Consider the following 19,957-nt stretch of genomic DNA (forward strand, 5'->3'; position numbering starts at 1 on the left):
TTAAGGCCAGCCTGCTCTACAGAGCAAGTTCCGGGACAGCTAGGGCTATATGGAGAAACCCTGTCTTGAAAACAAAAGAACAGATCAAGAACCCAAAGGGCAAAGGTGCCAAACTCGTGTTTTCGGGTCGCACGCTTTGCTGGTTGTCTGAGTCTATGCACGTAAGCAGTGTTTCCAGCTGGGAACAGGGGACTTAATACTTTTATTCTTACCTGAAAGACAACTCTGGACTTCTCCAGGAGGTATGTTCTCATGTTGGCACCAATGATCTGACTTCTCTCATCAAAGCTGATTTCTGTGTATTTCCCGAACCGACTGCTATTGTCATTGCGGGTAGTCTTGGCATTTCCGACCGCCTAGAACAAGGGGTTCTAATTACAGGGGTGCTGTACGCTGACAATGCTATCTCAAGCCCGGAGACTGGTCAGGTTGTGGAGGGGCCTGGGCTTCACCGTCCTGCGATCCATTTCTACTTTCCATAGATGTCCATTAACTTTAGCTTCCTTTTCCATGTCTTCCTCTACTTGCGATATGGGAACTAATTGCTGTTGTGGACTGAATGCTTCCTCCCACATCCACATGGTTCCTTGGAAATTTACGTTGTGTATGAGTGTGGGCACACGCACACACATGTGTGGAAGTCAGAGGATGTTCTCTACCATGTGCATCCCGGGACTGAACTCATACATCTGCTGTGTACCTACTGTGAGTCACAGGCTTGGTCAGCAAGAGGGATGTCTTGCTGATGTGGTCCCACCTTCATGGAGCTTCTAGTCTGGTGGGGATACAAACCTTAAGTAGCTCTACAGTCATTCGCTAGGCAGGTCACATGACCCTTCCTCTGGTCTGCCTTCCTGTTGCTGTCATAGATGGTGATCGATGTCTCCATGCACCAGTCTTTGCCTCTAGCGGTGCACCTAAGGCTCGCTCAGTCCCCCCGCCCCCCCAGGTAAGGTTCTTTCATTGAAAGACATGCTTCTGTTAGCAGAGCCCTGATCTTAAAGACCAGGTCTTACTTATTTCCATTATGTTGGATACTGCTCCACAATGGCTTAAACGAAGCAGGCAGTGGAAGTCCCTGAAGGTTCTGATTTGTAAGATGGGGAGAGGGCTCTGTGGGAATCGGGGGGGGGGGTCACAGGCTGCACTGCCAGGGCCATTCTCTGCAATCCCCTTCTCACTTTGTAAGGTACACAGCGTTGGTCTTGGGGTCCCTTCCTGTGCAATCTAGCTCTTTCTTCTCTCACAGGGCGGTCTGCTCATCCTGGGGTGCTCTGTGTGACTTTGCCCCACTGGAGAAAAGAGCCAGAGTCTGATCGTAGCTAGCATATGCCCAGGTGTAAGCGGTCAGGACTCTATGACCCACTTTAGACTTCCAAAGTGCAAACAGTCCCCTCCCAAGACTCTAGACTGAATAACAACCCTCGGGAGAACGGATGCTGCTGACTGAGAGCGCCATGTGACCGGGGAGTGCCCCGGGATGTCAGCACACGCTTGGGGTATTCGGATCTGCTGACACAGTGCCCAGTGCTGTCGGCAGAACACACCGTGGCAGTCACCACTCCACCTCACCTCCTCCAACCTTACCACAGAATCTGTATTCTGCTCGTTGCACACTCACGTCTTTGGTCTTTAGAGGCAGGGAGTTATCACTACAGAGCTACCCCCTACCCGAGCCTCCAGCCCCCAGTAGCTCCTGCAGTGGTGCAGTGCCCACCTCAGTAATGGGGTTGGACGCCAGGACTTTGTCCTCCACGTGGGCGTTGCTGCTGGATTTACTGACCGTGGCAAAGTACCTCATGGCATAGCGGGCAGACACAGTCTTCCCAGCTCCCGACTCCCCACTCACGATTATGGATTGGTTTCTGTTGTTCCTAAAAATCAACACACGAGAGATGCCGAGAAACATTAATCTTTCTCTATTAAGAAGGCGGTATAGTTCAAGGCCAGTCTGGGCAACACAGCAAGATCTGTCTCTGAAAAAGAAGAGAGTAGGGGGTGGAGACGGAGTTCAGCCAGGACTGCGCTTGCCTAGCATGCAGGAAGCCCTGGGTTTGGCCCTCAGCTCCCTATAAACCAGGGCAGGGTGCCCTACTGAGGAAGCAGGAGCTGGAGAATTTCAAGTTCAAGGTCATCTTCAGCTATATAGGATGTTAGCGGCCAACCTGGGCTGCAGGAGATCGTGTCTCAAATAAAAGAAAACAGACAACAACAAAAACAAATCAAAGCAAAATGATAGGCCCTATCTGTCTGTCTGTCTACCTAATTTAGAAAAAGGTCTGGCAAACTGGAAGACAGGGAACTGTCTCACAGATTTAAATATTTAGTGAACTTCCTTTTTCTTATATGTGATCACAGAGAACACACACTGTTTCCTGATATGTCCCTTATCCCTTTGTCTTGAGGTCCCCAAGACCAAGGCCAAGATCAGCAATCACTCAAAGGATAAGGCTGGGGTCCACGACACCAAATAACTCAGGGCAAAATCAGCCAAGGGAGGAGCCATGGTGTGAAGCAGGAAACCAGGGATAGATTTCCCAGAAGCTGACCCACATTGGGCCACAATTGCCACATTCCTGCCTCGGGGAATGGATTTCCTGGGGCCTGTGAAGTTCTGTTTACCTAGAATCCATCAGGGGTTCTGTACTTCCCTGAGGACTGGGAGTTCGGCCTTCTAGGAGGAAATCCGGTTCTCAGTATAGAACACATTGCTTCTATAAAGCGTAAGCTTAGGTACAGAGAGCCATGTTTATATGAGGAAGAGCGAGCTGTCCCGAAATTAGCCAGGCTCAGACCAGCTTTCCAAGGGGCTCTAAGGACAGCTCTCTCAATCCCCGTTAGCAATTCCTACACATCCCACTGACGTTATTTTAAGAACAATGATTCAAAATATATTTGGGGACATATGTGTTCTATAATCCTACACACTGTTATATAATGTAGATATTTTAAAAATAATACCTTAAGCTTTCAAGCCACAGGACTATGGTGGTATAACACCACATGGTGTTAGCACCGCTTCTGTGGTAGACACTGGGTGGACTCGGGACATGTGTTCTCGGTTTCGCATCACAAAAGGCATAATTATCCGTTTTACAGTTGCGTGAGACAGCAACTCAGGCATCACAGGCGTTGACCTGGGGCACACTACCACACACCCTGTGGTGACACTAGAGTCCCTGTCATTTCATCTCAAAAGAGAGGGGAGACTCTCTAAAGGTGCCAGACCTGTGTCTCTCGGAAAAGGCAGAAGGCTGTGTTCAGCACCAAGCCAAGTGTACCATGAACCTGCTTTATCTTAATTTGTTCCTGTGACACAGATTCAAGCTGCAACCTGGCACGGCCCTGCAGTTTCCTTGACCTCACTCTGTTGATGGCCAGACTGTAACCTCAGATGCTGGTCATGAGACTGGACTTCAGGGGTTTCTGGGAGGTCTTCGGCAGTCAGAAAGTTCCAGAGGCAGGGTGTGCTATGATTGGAAGCAACCTTGGTGCAGCACAGACTTCCATCCTTTCCTCCTTCCTGGGAACATGACCCCGTTGTTAGAGGCTGAGCTACTGCCTGAGAGAAAGGGTCTACCAGCCTTCTCAGGGCATGTGCGTATGCCCCATGAGCAGTGTTGCTCTGCGGGGTTCTTGTCACCTGGAGGACAATCCCACCTCTTGATCCATGTGACTTAGAATAAGGAAGAAATGGCCAGGTACTAGATGGGCCCTGTTGTTAAGGGTCTCACTCAAGGGACAGGGGAGTGGGGGATCATTCAGTCTCTGATGATTTGAAAGAGGTGAAATTTAGCCTTAGATGGTTCACCAGGCTTCCCTGTGGGAGAGAAACATGACTTGTCGATGTCATGGCTTCCTTTGTCATAATGAGCCTACTAGTGAGCCTGGTCCAGGAATGAGCACCATGCAGCTGCTCTACCTAGAATTACGAGGTATACAGTGGAGCCCACACCCCAGCTTCTAATGCTAAATGGGGGCAATGACAGCAGAACAATGGACTTTGCAGGAGTGTGGCAAAACCCAAGGAGATCACTATGGGTGAAAATTCTGTAAAGGATTTGACAAAGTTAGGATGGTATTTTTCTTCTCCAGTATCCTGTAGTCAAGGGCAATATAACCACACAAAGGCAGTCATGGCAATCAAGAATATCTGGGCCCAAATCCCAGCTCTGCCTTTAACCCACCCAGAGGTAGACAGCACTCTGGGGCCAGGCGGAATCTGGCAGGCTGTCCCAAGGGTATGAAGATGGTGCTGGAAATGTGAACCTGGTGTTCTTGTTACAGGAGGATTTATGTAAATGTTCAGTAGCAAAATCAGAATTCTACAGGGTTGTGAAAAGCAAAGTGACGAAATCAGGCCAAAAGCCAAGCCTGTGGCTCGAACCTGTGCCTATCTGGCAATGAATTCTGCCTCCTTAAATAGATAAAAACCAAACCAAAAACCGTAAGCACCTTACAGTGCAGAGTCAGTTAGTCCTCCTCCGGCCAAACAGGTTGCAGGGGAACTGGGAGGCTGGACATGTTACCACCAAAGAATAAACCAGAAAGTCCTTAGACAGGCCAGCCACCCTGTGACTGTCACCTGCTGTTCATTATAGGCATCTAGCCAGCAAAGCACCCCACCCCCACCCCCACAGTCTCACTACGAGGGATGAGCCAATGCAGGGGATTCTGGGAGAGCTGAGGAAGGCCAACCTGGAAGCGCACTACCTGGCCATCTGCTTGTAGGCCTCCTCTGCGACAGCAAAGATGTGTGGGTCCATGTCACCCATGTTCTGTCCACTGTAGGCATGGATGATGGCATCCCCATATATTGGCAGCTGCTTGTAAGGATTCATGGCCACCAAGATGATTCCTGAGGAAAGAGGCACGGTCACCAGACTCTCACGGGGTTTACCCCATCTGCTCCTTGGTGAGAGACCCTACTTGAATACACTTCTTTGTATGTCTGTCTCTTGATGCTTACACAAACAGGTTATGAAACATTGTCAGGATGGTGGGCTTTTGCTTTTGGTGTCCTGCCCCATCCGCTGCTGTCCTCCCAGAAGTCAGTGGGTCGGAAACTTAACCCCCCTTCCCATGTGAGTAGCACCTGGAGATGGTCTTCAGAGAATCATTAACATCATGAGGTCCTGAGGATGGGGACCCACAGCAGCCTCGATGGGCAAGACGCTGGAGCATGAACACCTGCTCTGTCTCACACTGGGACACCCTCACCAGATGCTCATAGGTGCTGGCAACCATGCTCCTGGGCATTACGGCCTCCAGAGCCATGAGCCCAACTTCTGCTTTCTGTAGGTAACCAGTCTCGGATACTCTATTACAGCAAAAGAAAACAGACAAAGACACTGTCCCCCTGGATGCCTTCCTGAAGGCCCGTCCTGCCACTTACTAAAGCCTTTACTCGACCTGGGTCAGGTCACTGAATGCTCTGAATTTTGGTCACCTGACTGTACTGTAGTTCGTTTTTTTTAACTCTTTGCTCTTTGGGGGCTTGCCACCCAGCTCCCAAATATATATTATTACAAATGCCTGGCCTTAGCTTGGCTTATTTCTAGCCAGCTTTTCTTAATTTGCCCCTGGGCTTTACCTTTCTTTGTTCTATATACCTTTCTTTCCTTCTTACTCTGTGGCTGGCTGTGTAGCTGTATGGCCCCGGGGTCCTCCTGTTCTCGCTCCTCCCTCTTCTTCCCTCTCCTCCTATTTATTCTCTCTGCCTGGCAGCCCTGCCTATGCCTCTTCTGCCTTGCTATTGGCCATTCAGTTCTTATTAGACCAATCAGGTGTTTTAGACAGACAAAGTAACACATCTTTGCATCATTAAACAAATATTCCACAGCATAAAAGAATGTAAAATATCTTTAACTAATATTTCACAAGTCACCTTTATCTATGATCTGTTCTGATGGCTGGATGGGGTGACACATGGGAAATGAACTGTGTTTTTGCAATTCCCAATACAAATGCAATAAATAACAACAATGTCCCGGCCAGTAATAAATGTGTGGGATCTGGTGAGAGACTCAAACATAAGCCCATGGTGTTTGCTTTCCTCATAGCCCATCTTCGTTCCTGTGAGAGAGTCTCCCCACACAAATGCCTCTTTCACACACACTCTACATAAACAAGGCATCCAGCTCGCCCAGGACACTCAGCAGATCGCCGAGTTCAGACTCCTTACCGCTGTAGGTGTAGATGAGCTTGGATTCTGCAAAGCGGATTCTGAGGTTATGCAGCACTGCCGGCTCGTGGAGGTAGCTGAGGGCTGTGAGGTCATTCTCACCCACAAGGATGTCTGGGTTCCTAAGCGGAGGCAGTGACCCCGGGTCAACCGGGTAATCCAGCTCCTGTGAACAAAGACAGATCTAAACTCTGTGAAACGGAGGACCTTGGGCGCTTCCACTAGACAGTCTCCTTTCTCCTTCCAGCTCCCACAGAGGCATTTCTCACACCAAAGCAACAAAAACCAAACCAAAACAACACCCCACAACTTTTAAAGAGGTTATTATAGTTTGTGGAATTTAGGTGTTGTAGTGTTGAGCTTTAACGCGTTCTTTATTGGTGGCTGCTTTTAGGCCAACAATGGTCTGGGGGCTTTGATGTTTATTCACTAATAAAAGGTTGCTTCCATTTCTGAAGAGCTATCCCTCTTGCGGCTAAAATGTAAGCTTACATTTTGGTTGCAGGTTCTTATGGTAAACTTAAAGCTGAACTGAAACTCTTTATCGGGTAACCAGCTATCCCCAAGCTCGGCAGGCTTTTCACCCCCACCCAGGAGTCGCCCCACTGTTTTGCTACACAGATGGCTGCATTCTCTGTATTGCTCTTAAGTAGTTTGTTTGGTTTCGGGGTTCCTAGCTGGAGTTCTCTTAGGGGTTTTCTAGTTAACTCATTATGCAAAAGGTACAAGGTTTAATCTTCGCTTATTTTTACTTTTAATTGATCTTTTATGTGGGGGGAGGGTGCTGGGGTGAATGTTTTGCCTGCTTGTGTGTATATGCATGACATTTATGCAATGTCTGCAGAAGTCACAAGAGGGGGTTGGGTCCCCTGGAACTGGAGTTACAAATGGTTGTGAGCTGTCAACCCTGGTCCTCTGTAAGAGCAGCAGGTGCTCTTAAGTTGTGGGAGCTAGAGAGGTGGCTCAGCAGTTAAGGTCTCACTAGGTAATCCAAGCTGATCTCAAGCCCTTTATTCTCCTGCCTCAGCAATGCTGGAATTACAAGTGAGTGTCACCACACCTGTCTTAGAAATGTTTAGTAGAGGAGAAAGCAGGTAACCCTCATAGTTGACTCTGGGTAATGAAAAACTGGGACCAAAGCAAGGACTGTGTCTTACGGCAAGTCTGACTATGTGTCTTAGGGCAAGTCTGACTGTGTGTCTTAGGGCAAGTCTGTGTGTCTTACGGCAAGTCTGACTGTGTGTTGTCTTAGAGCAAGTCTGACTGTGTGTCTTGCGGCAAGTCTGACTGTGTGTCTTAGAGCAAGTCTGTGTGTCTTACGGCAAGTCACCCCCCTCACCTGACTTCCCGCCTCTGTGAAGGGGTCCTCAGGGCTGAAGAGGCTGTAATGAAGGTGGATGAGAAGCCAATGAGCAGGTATCCAGCGGTCCCCACCCTGTGCCCACCATAGGGGCCGTGGGAATGCACAATGGGGAAGATGCTGTCACTGAGAAAGCCCAGGCTAAGGTGCCTCGTGGCTTTGAAGCTGCCAAACGTCTCCTCAGTTGGCACACTGGGGGACGAGAAGTGTCTGAAGGAAGCCTTGTATGGGGCAGTCGGTGCCAGGGCTATCCCTGACATCCTCAGCTGTGGGTGAATGACCTCCTCAGTCTGGCCCTTCTTTCGTAGGAGCTAAACCTCGAATCCCCAAGGCATCTGCTGACCAGAGGAAGGGGATGTTGGGACCCTGGAGGCATCCAGACTGTGCAAGACTGGACCCCCCAGTAATAAAAGCCTCCCAATGCCTCCATTCCTGTTTTACTGTTGGGGGACGCTCAGGCCAGAGAGGGTAAGGCCTGGAGGGAGCCTGGCCATTCCCAAGCTTCTGCTCTTGATGCCTGGTCCTGGACCAGCTGTGCCCTGGTAAATGCTAGGCCTTCATCCCTGGTGCTCTCTAGATGCTTCAGTCCCGCCTGCTGAGGAGGGCATGAACACTGAACAAGACAGGCTGGGAAAGCAGTCACACTCCCTCAGCACCTCACGTCATCCACTGGGCTTGACCCTGTGTGTTTGTCAGTTTTGCACCAGGAGCGAAGCTAGGGGAAGTTCAGGACACCAAACAAGAGTCCTTGGGCCAGATCCCGTTGACCCTCATCAAGGTCTACGCGTAGTCTGCCCTGCCAGCACACGCCCTAATCCCAGGCTGTGTTTGAGAACACTATCAACAAGAGACCCTAACGTGGAGTCTGTAGTTTCCATGCTTAGATTTTTCTGTTTTAATGCGACAATCTCATTTTGAGATCAGCTGTAACATGCAGGGGGAGGGGAGAGATCTATTTCTGGGGGAGGAGAAAACAGGAGATTGTCAAGTAGAGGCAGAGGTGACATTCTCTACACAATGCCATCTTTGTCTTCAGGTATAAAGAAGGGTTAAGGTAAGAGGCGTTGGCTGCTTGCCATTCTCTCTGCCTCCCTGGCCAGGGGCCCTGGAGCCTGCTAAAAGCACAGACAGCTGCTGTCCCAAGGCTTCCCTCCCTGGGCCCAGCCACCTGTTTATGCCCAGTCAGCTGCCGGAGGTACTTAGAGGCCCTTGCAGCACTCAAGAAGAGCTACAGGGAGCCACCGAGAGTGGGGCCTCCGCAGAGCACAGCCCGATTGTGCTCTCTTATCTGTGTGTGCACACAAGGACGGTCCCTGGCCTTCAGGGCCTGCAGCACAGCTGTGCTTTCTTATCCGTATGCACACACAGGGACGGTCCCTGGGCAGCACCCTGACTGTGCTCTTTTATCCCTATGTGCACACAAGTACAGTATGGCCTTCAGGGCCTGAGGCAGCAATAGATGTGAGCTCCTTTTCTCTGTGTGGAAATTACGGGGTTCAGACTCAGCAAGCAGTACACCTGACCCCAGAGCATGACCCTTCCATCTCTGCAACTTCTGAGATCTCCGGAAATGCCTGTTCTCCAGGACCAGATGCCTGAAGGAGCACAGGGTGTCTCTGTGCATATTTTGTAAATTCCAGCATTTAATGTTTATAGGCAAATCCCAGATTACCACCCCTGACCCAATGGAGCACAGATGGTTGGTCCAGCTCCACATCTAACACTTGAGTCTAAAAGCACAAAGTTGGGGCTGGTGAGATGGCTCAGTGGTTAGGAGTACTGACTGCTCCTCCAGAAGACCCGGGTTCAATTCCCAGCACCCACATGGCAGCTTACAGCTGTCTGTAACTCCAGTTCCAGAGAATCTGAAATTGTTATACCAATGAGCATGAAATAAAGTTAAATTAAAAAAAAAAAGCACAAAGTCAGCCTTGGCTGTGAACCCAGAGGAGTGACTTCTTAAAGCCGATACAAAATCTTCAGTAGCTGTACCATCAAAAGACTGGAGTGGCCCCTGGCAGTAACTGCACGGCAGCACATCCCACTGGAGTCTTGGCTGAAGTCTGAGCTGCCTTTATTCCCACCACTGCAGGCTCTGTCTCCGCACAGCCTCCTGACCCTTACACTATCTGTGCACCCTAGACTGACTTCCTAGCTCTCCACTCTCCTTCCACACTTCCGACCTCTCCCCAAGATCTAGCTCCCTCTTGCCACTTGGATTGTGCCTTGGGGTCAAACTACTTCCCTCCAAGTCCCTTGCCTGTCCCGTGTCTACTGAGTGAGACCCACGAACCGAAATGGCTGATGGGTTTCAGTAAACACGCTGAGGGCTCGGAACACAGCAGAGACGCAGATCTGTGACTGACACGGAGCCCCTTGTAGACGGGCGGCTGGTGCAGGGCAGCAGGAGGGCACACACACATCAGGAGATCCTCAGCACGAGCTGGCCTCCCTGGATGTGGGGCTGGTGTGTCTTATGCTCCTCTGCCTGCACTGTCCCTCCGGGCTCTGTCCCCATGTCACAGCTGCGTATGTCATTCTGTATTGTGAGCAGAAGGGACCCTCACCGTTCCATCCTCTAGCAGGAGTCGGAGGACTCGGTCGCCAGCTCTGTAGTCCTTTGCAATTTCAGCCGACTTCCACACTTCTTCAGGATCAGGGATCCAAACCCTGTTGTACTGCACAGGGTGAGACAGGTTTAACCTTGACATGTGAGAACCCCAAACAGGAACCATTAGATCCCCATTTATTCTGTCAACTGGATCAATCCCCACATTTAGAAGACATTCAGGGCTAGGGGATAGTCCGTAGGTAAAGTGCTTGCCATGGTAGCACATGGACCTGGTCAATCCCTAGCACCCCTGCGAGAAGCCAGAGGAGGTGTTTATAATTGAGGTCGGTCAGTCTGCCATCAGTGAGCTCCGCTTCCTTCCAGTGAGACCCTGTCTCAATAAACAAGGTGATGGCTCCCAAGGAATGACAGGAAGACCTCTGACCTCTATACGGTGAGCATGTGCATGCACACACATGCACACGCATGCACATGCACGCGCACACACACACATACACACACACACACACACACACACCCCTTCTTCTCAGAATACTTTCACCTCCTCTTTTGCTGTGAGGAGATAAATTCTAGGGTATCTACGATGCACAGCCAGGCTTACCGACCTGGTTTTGTAGGCGGCAGAACTCCAGAGCTTCATAAATACACCATGAAACTAAAAGCTTTGGGGGGGGGGCAGGGACGACATCTTAGAATTCCCTAGCTGAAGCTGGGAACTTTCTATGAGACTCGGGCAGAGGAATTTGTCATCTACCAATAGACTATTTAATTTCTTGTACCCCCTCTTTTTACCCATAAAATGGTACAAAATCCACTCCACAGGGGTGCTAAGTAAGTATATGCACTGGAAAGCATTTGGGGGCTGGATATGTGGCTCAGTGATAGAGTGCTTGCCTAGCATGAACGAAGCCTGGGTCCCGTTCCCAGTACTGAATAAACAAGACATGGTAGTGCACACATGTAATCACAACACTCAGGAGGTGAAGAGGGGGAAAGATGAGGAATTTAGGGTCATCTGGCTACATCGTGAGATCAAGGCCAGCCTGGGATACATGAGGCCTTGTTCCTAAAGCAAAACAAGCAAGTAAATGAACTTTGTAAAATATTAAGGAAGATTGTTACAGCAGCAATATCTAGGACTGTTCTTATTTCGAGACAGGGTCTCAGCATGTTTCCCAGGCTGGCCTAAAACTGATAATCCTCCTGCCTCAGTCTTCTGGGGCAAGAATTACAGGCACGACCAGCACATTTGGCTATTGCTCAGATACCAGTGGTTTACATAACAGTAGCCAAGGACTCCGACTTCAGGAAAGGCAGAAGCCCAACCATTCCGCTTGCTCTCTTCCCAGCAGGCTACTGGTGCACTTATCTCAGCTGCTGAGCGGATCCTACTGCATTACTGAACTGTGACATACAGAATTCATGCATCAAAGTCTTGGTCCCTGATGTGACTGTTTGAAGACTAGAGCCTTAGAGGGTAAATGAAGTCCTAAGGGAGAGCCCTGATCTGATGGGACTGTAGGAATAGTGCCCCTATAAGAAGAGACAGAGCAGGGCTGGCAAGATGGCTCAGCGGATAAAGGTGTTTGCCACCAGGCCTAACAACCTGAGTTTGATCCCCCGGATCCATGTGGTAAAAGGAGGGAACCGAGTCTGAAATTTTCTTCTGATTTGCACATATGCACCATGGCACGCATGCACCCCCAACAGTTAACTGAATGCAATGCGAGGGGGGGAGAGAGAGGGAGAGAGGGAGAGAGGGAGAGAGGGAGAGAGAGAGAGAGAGAGAGAGAGAGAGAGAGAGAGAGAGAGAGAGAGAGAAGAGAGTGAGGGAGAAAGAGAGAGGAAAAGAGGGGGGAAGAGAGAGAGAGGGAGAGAGGGAGGAGAGAGGGAGAGAGTGAGTGAGGGAGAAAGAGAGAGGAAAAGAGGGGGGACGAGAGAGAGGGAGAGAGGGGGGAGAAAGGGAGGGAGAGAGGGAGAGAGTGGGAGAAAGAGAGAGAATGAATGAATGAATGAATGAATATGGGAATGGAGGACTACCCCAGAAACCATCAGGCAATGACCCAGCCCTGCAAGGGCCTGAATGGAGCCTTGTGTACACACGGGCACGCCTCTTAGATATACCCACACCCACCCCACACACCTTTGTCACCATGACCGCACATTTCCTACCTCAGATTGGCTCTTAGAGATGCTTTTTATAACACAATAAACCACAAATTATTAAAGTACAATACCCCAACATATCAAGAATTGGCCATTATAAAAGCTCAAGCCATAAGTATCCTTGAATGGTCCACTGCAAGTGTCTGCCAGAATCAGAGTTCCAGATGGTTTACTTCAGATGCTGTGGGAGGCGGGAGAAAGTTGGGGCGTTCAGATGGGAGACCTGCTGAAGGATGAGGGCCCTGTGGTTCAAACTTCTAGAGGAGCTGCCGTGTGATCACTTGAGCTGGCCAATTCTTTCATTTTACTGACTTTCCAACTCAAACCCAGACAGCCCAAGAGCACACCAGAAAGAACCTTAAAAGACCAACAGCAGGGCCTAGGACTCCTGCCTGGGCCTGGCTAATTAAATGGGTGTGGCCTTGGGGGTGACCCTGACAAGCGTCTGACTGTCCCACGCTCTCCTAGTGACTTTTGGATTCATTCCAGCTACCTCACTCAGTGGCGGCAGCATTAAAATGCACACGACCACCCTCCTCTTCTTTGCTGCAACTTGGTATCCCAGGTAACCATACCCACTGGTCCTAGCATCCCTATCAACACACTGTCTGAGGCCTAGAATCCTGCGCCTGAAACCAAGCCCGCTAAGCAAACACTATAGTTTACTCAGTCCCACGGACCATCTACCGTCCCTCCTTCCTCACATTCCTCTGCCCACAAGGCAACACTGTAAAGCACACTGGAGTGAAGTGAAGCATTTGGACAAATACGCACAAGCTGTGCAAACAGAGTGACCGGCTCTCACATGACTCCTGCGAGCTTCTGACCTGTGAGGCAGAGGGCTCCATCCTAGAATGGGCAGCCAAGCTTGCTGCGGGGACGAGAGCCATAAGGCTGCCTGTGGGCCTCTGGTGGGCTTTCTCACTAAGGGGGCTCGAGAATGAAGAGAAACTAGGACCAGAGAGGTCGAGGAAGCAATAGGGCTCAAGCCAGGTCCTCCCATGCCTTCCTGGACTGGAATCTCCATGCTCAGGGCCCTGAACCAGACAGGTGAGGTCATACCTCCTTCCTCTTCCTCCTCCCTCTCCTTGTAGGCCCCTCCCTGGAGTCTCCTTCCCTCCATATGACTACTCACAGGTGGGACGATGGTGGGTGAATCTGACTTTCTAGACTAAATGAGAAACGGGAAGACTGAAAAGCCAAGCTGCTTTTGGAGAGTCCCAGCTACTTTCTCAACGGCCCCAGCACCTGCATCTTTGAGACCACAGTAAAGGCCTTTTGTTTTGTTTTGTTTTGAGACAGGGTTTCTCTGTGTCACTTTGGCTGCCCTAAAACTCGCTCTGTAGACCAGGCTGGTCTCAGTCTCACAGAGACTCACCTGCCTCTGTCTCCCAAATGTTGGGATTAAAGGTGTGTACCACCACAGCCCGGTCTCAGCCACACGATCTTACTGCATCTCCAGCACCTTCAGATAGCAGACCTCAACATCCTTGGCAGCTCACACAGAGCAAGTGCTGGCACTGCTTGTCCCTCTGAGCACTCTTGCTCTTCAGCTGGAACCCAGAACTGTGGCACCTCTGCCTGTCCCTGCCCAACACTCCCTAGGTGCTCTGAAGCCCAGTGTTTAAGCAGCCCAGCACTCACCAGCCACGGACAACCGTCAGCATCCACCACCAGCATCCACCATCAGCTGTGCACACACAGACACCCTCGTCAGTATCAGTATCCATAGCAACCACAGCAAGAGAAAAAGTGAAAGTCGTCCTCGAGATTTTGACCAATAGCCGGGGAGCCACTCTGCTAGCCCATTCCTCTACCATGCCTACAATGCCTGCAGTCACAGCGAACCACCAGCACCTTCTAGAACACTAAGGTCTTCACTGACTCCCTGCCTGTCCTGATATTTCTCCCACCCTAGCCCCAGCCAGGCACACCTGTGAGCAGACAAACACCCAGAGTCTCTAGTTGCGGCCCCTTCCTTGGTCCCTCCCGAGAGGTTTGACTGAAGCCTTTCTAAAGCTCCCCCCTCCTCAGCCAGCATCCGAGTGTCACCTTGCCTTTGTGCTTGGGACCCTACAGCATGTGGCCTGCTTCACAAACGACTGTTCAAGAAAAATTCGAATGCCTCGCAGGTCCACCGTACCAGAAAAGAATGAAAGTCGGCACTTGGCTTGTTGGCCCTTTCTCATTTGTAACCTTTTGAACTACTCACAGATTGGACAATGGTGGGTGAATCTGAAGGAGAAGAGGAAGGATGTTAGAACGGCCAAATGGGAATGTCACTAGCGTGAGCATTGGCCATGTGTGAGACAGGGACCTGGACTGTGAGTTTCAGGTACTTCTCCTGACCTTGCTCCCTGGGTTCCAGTCGACTGTGAAAATACTCATGAGCTCCTCACGTGTCTACAGCCGCCCTGCCCTGGTGTTCGCAATCTCTCCTGTGAGTTCTTCACACACAATCAAGACAAGCGCACAACCAAACGATTGTGTCTTTCTGGGGAAAGCACAGGCCAGCTCTGCTCAAAACCTAGCAGCATGGGAGGTAGGATCTCAGAGCCCACAGGCTCCTGGCTGAGCAGCTGGTATAAGACAACAGCACCATGAGGGTGGACATGCTGAAGGTCAGCAGGGGAGGGACTGGCTGGAGAAGGCTCTGGAACAGCTCTCGGTCCTACCGCCTTTCTCAGCGGTGGTGGCGCCCTTGCCATGCTCTCCTTCCCCAGCATACCTCCCCACCTTCCGATCCTGGGATCCTGGGCTGCAGCATCCCCACTCCTCACTGCGGTGTGCACAATGGCTGCCGCTCTCCCTTCTGTGCACTGCGCTCACTCACAGCCCTTCCCCTCAGCCAAGTGAGAATCCCTTTCTTCCTAGGGGTCCACTGGAACACAACACCATGGTCCTATGGGAGTGACATCTGAGGACCTTCCTCGGGACGAGGCAGCAGAACCAATCTCCCAGGCTTCAGTCATGTGCTTACAAACTATCTGTGTTTGCTGCTGCAGCATGTATAGGTTTTGGGCTCTCGTTCTTCGTTCCATGCGGCTATGAATTCCCAGGCAGCATCCTTGTGCCTCTCTGTCCTTCATTGTGTGGGCAGGATTTTGTGACTAGCTTCTCTCTGTCTTATGGATATTGGGGTTTGTTCCATATAGTTATTATGGAGAACAATATGACAAATTAGCATGTGTGGGCAGGTACCTCGACAACATGGACTTCCCAGGAGTCCTCTGTATGGGAAAAAGCTCAGGTTCCTTGGAGATGGTAAGGGTGGGGCCCAGGTCAGAGCATTAGGATTCTGACTCTGTCAGGTCTGTGTAACTAAGGAAACTTCCTTGATCTGAGCTCCGCACAGAATGGGGCCTGAAGGTTTAACACATAGATAGTTTTTTCTTCAGACTATTTCAGATTGAGAGAAGGTTCTGAGGATGATGTCTGCTACTTAGAAACATTCCACTTTATCATGCAAGATAAAAATAACCATCCTGCCCACGGCTGTCGCTGTAAACAGAAACACCCACTCCTGAATGTGTGTACAGAGCCTGTATTTAGAGTGTGCTCACCGCACCCTGGTCTTTACAAGCCAATGGTCAGCAGAGAGGACACATAGCTGGCCATATTGACAGTGGACAGGGTGCTGGATGGAGGGCTGGCTCGGGTGTCTCAGAGTCTGCCCAGATGGAATCTGAAGGGTATGCTGAGCCATTGGCGAACATGTAGGCCACGCTGGGAAGGACAGACAACATGCTGGCAGGGCATAAGCCAGCTAGGAGCAGGGTGGGGGGTAGAGGATGCAGAGGCAGGCCCTTGAGATAGGGTTGGGAATCTAAGGTGACAAACACTTCATGAAGGTTATAAGTACGGATTCGTCAGATCAGTTTTTCTCAAAGAAATTTCAAGTAATACTGCTTGCTTAGAATATTTCTCAGGCATGCTGCCGTGGGATGTGGGTCATTTTACACCTCCTGCACCATGGCCTCTCTCTGGAACCCCTCTCCCTCTGGGAACCTCTCTTCTTGGTACGGCCCAGCCCTCCTGCCTTCTCTGTGATGGTTCTTCCATTGGCAGCCAGCAGCTGCTTCTCTCTTGGAATGCAGGCAGTCCTCCGTCCTGGCCTTGGCCCTCTTGCAGTGGGGTGCTCCTGTCTTGGTTTCAGTGGCCACACTGGGAGAGGGCACCTCAGCCCCTGACTAAGCCCATTCCCTAGAGACATCCCGGCTGTGCGCCCCCCCCCCACTTACTCCCCTGGAGTTCTCTCCCTGCTTCAACACCCTTGCTGGTTTAAAAAAACAAAAGTGCTTCCTGGCTTCTCACAGAGACACTTCCTTCTCCTAATGGCTCTAATGCCGCCCCCACACACCCTGTTCTCAGTCACACAGATGCCCGTGTCCATGTCATCCTTGGTGTGTCCCTTGTCTAAATATTCCCCGGGCAGTTCCTCCTTGTCTGTCTCCACCCCTCATGTCCAGGACTGCAGATCCATCGGGATCCCTGAAAGGCTGGGCCCCTGATGAAACCCCCACCTTTGTTGAGCGGCCCTTCTGCCTCAGTTGGGTCTCCCAAGGCCTCAGCAAACGTCTGCTTGACGTTTCTCACTTCAGAGAACCAGAAAATACCTTGGAGGCAAAACAATGGCTCCAGAATAAAACAAAACAGTTTTTCTCTGCTCCCCCATGCACAGTGCTTCTGTCTGCAGGGAAAGCCCTATCCCGCCACACTCCACCATCCTTCCTTTCTCTATCCCCCCCCATGTCCTCACTTATTTTTTTGGGGGGGAAAAACAACCTTGGTATTTAGCTCTAGCTGCCTGGAACTCACTATGTAGTCCAGGCTATCCTCAAACCCAAGGCAATCCTCCTGCCTCAGCCCACTGAGTGCTGTGATTACAGGCACTTGGCAATAGGGGTAAGTGCACCTGTGTATTTTTGCTTCAAGAAAAATTGTTTCTCAAAACAGGTCAATAATCAGCTAGCTATCTGTCTGCAAAAATATCCATTAAGGTGGGGGTTTGCTGAAGAATTTTCTTTTATAGTTAGTAACATGACGACTTAGAAACATTGTTGATGACCTGGTGACTCACACTGTATCTGGTAAAATCTTCTAGATGAGGGATTTAACTCTATGGTGGAGCACTTGCCCAGCAAGTACAAGGCCCTGGGTTCAGTCCCCAGTTTGGGGGCACGGGTGGAAAGAGACATAAACTATAAGGCAATGGTTTGAATGCATCAGAGGGATATCCTCTTTGTTTGATGTATGCTTGTAACTTCTTAAACAAAGTAGAAGAAAATCCTCCCCATGGGAACTATAATCATAAAGCACCTTTTAAACTTAATGTATAAATATGGGTGTGGTGGGGTATATATGTCTGTAATACTAGCGCTCGGGTCGCTGAGGCCAGATCTCCACACATGTGAAGCCAGCCTGAGCTGTAGAGAGAGAGGGTACCATTCCAGCCAGGGATACAAAGCAAGCACCTGTCTCAAAAACAGGGTGGAGCCTGGAGGCCACACCTTTAATCTCAGCACTCCGGAGGCCGAGGCAGGCAAAACTCGGTGAGTTTGAAGCCAACCTGATCTACATAGTGATTTCCAGGCTAGCTGGGGAGACCCAGTGAGACACAGTCTCAACAACAAAACCCAAACCCAAAAGCAAACCATAACCCCCGCCCCACCCCCACCCCCCGCTAAATTAAGTTCTTGTGTGTGGGAAAGTGTTCCAACAGAATCCATACTAGTTCTATCTGTCTTGAAGGGCTCTAAATGTCCCCTACGACGGTATAGCAGGATCAGTTTCGTGGCTGTTTAATTTTTACACACGCTTTCCTGGCCGAGAGTGAAGCTCTAAAGCCCTGGACGTTTCCCAGAGTGCTCTCAGAGCTCAGCGCCAGGCCTGTCTCTGAGCTAAGCACCTTAGAGGGGATAGCCAGAGCCCGACAGCACCCATGTGCTCAGACCAGGCAGCTCCAGGAGAATCCCCCCAGGAACTTCGCTGCCCAGGGAAACGCACCCAGCATTCTAGAAAGCAAGGCCAATCTTGCTGAAATCCTCCAGGCTCCGGAGGCCTGGAAGGTTACGGAAGCCTGTCGTGCTGGATCGAAGCTCCAGACCAGTGCGGGACCCAGATTCCATCAGTGCCAGGAGGAAGGGTCCAGGTGGTACAGTCACCCGTCGTGGGGACAGCGGCCCTCCATTGGGTGTGCCCACCCGCAAGGCGCCCGGCAGAGCTCGCAGCTGCTCCCGGCCTCTGCCCTCCACGCGTCCGGGCAGGTGCACAGGTGCGTCCCCGCGCCCCTACCTGCGCGTAGAGCTCAGCCACCGCCATGGGCCTCCGCGCTGCTGCTGCAGGGAACCGTGCGCGCCCAGCCAGTCAGCGCTGGGCCATCTTGTCAAGTTTTCCCAAGTGCCACGGCTCCCTTTCCCCTAGGGCTTGGGCTCGGGGAGTGAGGAGTGGTGGCGGGGCTGGGGGGGTGGGGGACAGCAGCGGGATTGGTGCTCACGGTCAGGCCCGCGCTGCTATTGGCCCGGCCCAGGCAACAGGTGAAAGAAACCTCCAGGGGTCCCGCCCAAGTTCCTGCTCCCTTCCTGTAGCGGGCAGAGAAACGAAATGCTTACACGGAAAACCCCAAAGAATCAGTGAGTTAACAGAACTTCTAAACTGAGAAAGGGGTGGGATTAAAACAAAAAGAAGAAGAAAGAAAAGAAAAGAAGGAAGGAAGGACAGGTCGTTGTCCTGAGAACTTTTCATACGCAATAGAAAATAAGATAAAGAATCAAGGAAAATGCAGAGATTACGATTATGGCAATAAAAACCTCGTTTGACCTTTAAGGAGAGAGCTTTCATCTCTCTTGAAGGGCACACAAGGAGGGCTGAGTAAGTATGGACATGCTATTTGGACAGATGGGGTTCATTTAACATTGGAAAGGTGTTGGTTCCACCCAAATTAACACCTGAGCCCAGTATACTGGATTAAGAACCCTGGCAGCACTTTGTCTATTGACTTTACTTTTATATTTTATATGGGCTAAGTCCGTGGATAGCTAAGACTATTTTCACAACCAAGAGTAAAGAGATCTCTGCTGTCCTTCCTCAGGGCAGTGCACTTTCTCTTCTTCTTTATCTAAAGCTGGTGTCTCACTGAGATCTGGGGTTCACTGAGTAGATTAAGCTGACTGGTGCCCCTGGAGCTCCTACTTGTTCCTGCATCCCTGGGTTTACAACATCATCACACCTGGCTTTTAAAATGTGGGTTCTGGGGATTGAACTCAGGACCTCAGGCTTGCAGCGCAAACACTTTATAGATTGAGCTATTGCCCCAGCTCTGTCCTACCACATATCCATAGGTATGCATAGGCACAACAAAGCTACAGCATTAAAACTCGTATAAGAATGGACATGTGAATGATGGAGCCTAGTGGCGTCCATTCACAGCGCCCCACATCGGCAGACATAGGAAAGCAATGAAGGCAGATCCATGGAAAACGCTGAATAAAAACAACATACAGATTCACGGTTAGAAATTATAAATAACCAGTGGTGTAGGAGATGATGGTAATTCTAGCACTAGGGAGACTGAGGCAGGGGAGTCCAAGCTTGAGGCCAACCCAGTTGGGTTTTGTTCTTATTTGATATGGTGTGTGGGAATAAAGATTTTTGAATAGGATAGTTTACTAATTTA

The 19,957-nt window shown here is 50.5% G+C and overlaps 1 protein-coding gene across 6 annotated transcripts in view; it reads right to left on the reverse strand.

Moving 5' to 3' along the window:
* Myo5c (myosin VC) overlaps positions 1-18,712 on the reverse strand; it is a 78,442-nt gene extending 59,730 nt beyond the window's left edge. For 4 of the 6 annotated variants that reach the window (XM_075965242.1, XM_075965244.1, XM_075965239.1 and 1 more), the window contains exons 1-6: positions 13,927-13,998; positions 10,112-10,222; positions 6,185-6,350; positions 4,714-4,858; positions 1,718-1,874; positions 213-356 (exon numbers count right to left, since the gene is read on the reverse strand). In XM_075965242.1, coding sequence (XP_075821357.1) covers positions 213-356; positions 1,718-1,874; positions 4,714-4,858; positions 6,185-6,350; positions 10,112-10,222; positions 13,927-13,962 — 759 coding nt within the window. In that variant the 5' untranslated portion in view covers positions 13,963-13,998. Of the gene's footprint in view, positions 1-212; positions 357-1,717; positions 1,875-4,713; positions 4,859-6,184; positions 6,351-10,111; positions 10,223-13,926; positions 13,999-18,576 lie in introns of those variants that run through there. The other 2 variants (XM_075965243.1, XM_075965241.1) reach the window with 1 other exon arrangement.
* Positions 18,713-19,957: the final 1,245 nt, after the last annotated feature.

Source organism: Microtus pennsylvanicus, chromosome 3 (assembly GCF_037038515.1).
Source record: "Microtus pennsylvanicus isolate mMicPen1 chromosome 3, mMicPen1.hap1, whole genome shotgun sequence".
NCBI classification, from domain to species: Eukaryota; Metazoa; Chordata; class Mammalia; order Rodentia; family Cricetidae; genus Microtus; species Microtus pennsylvanicus.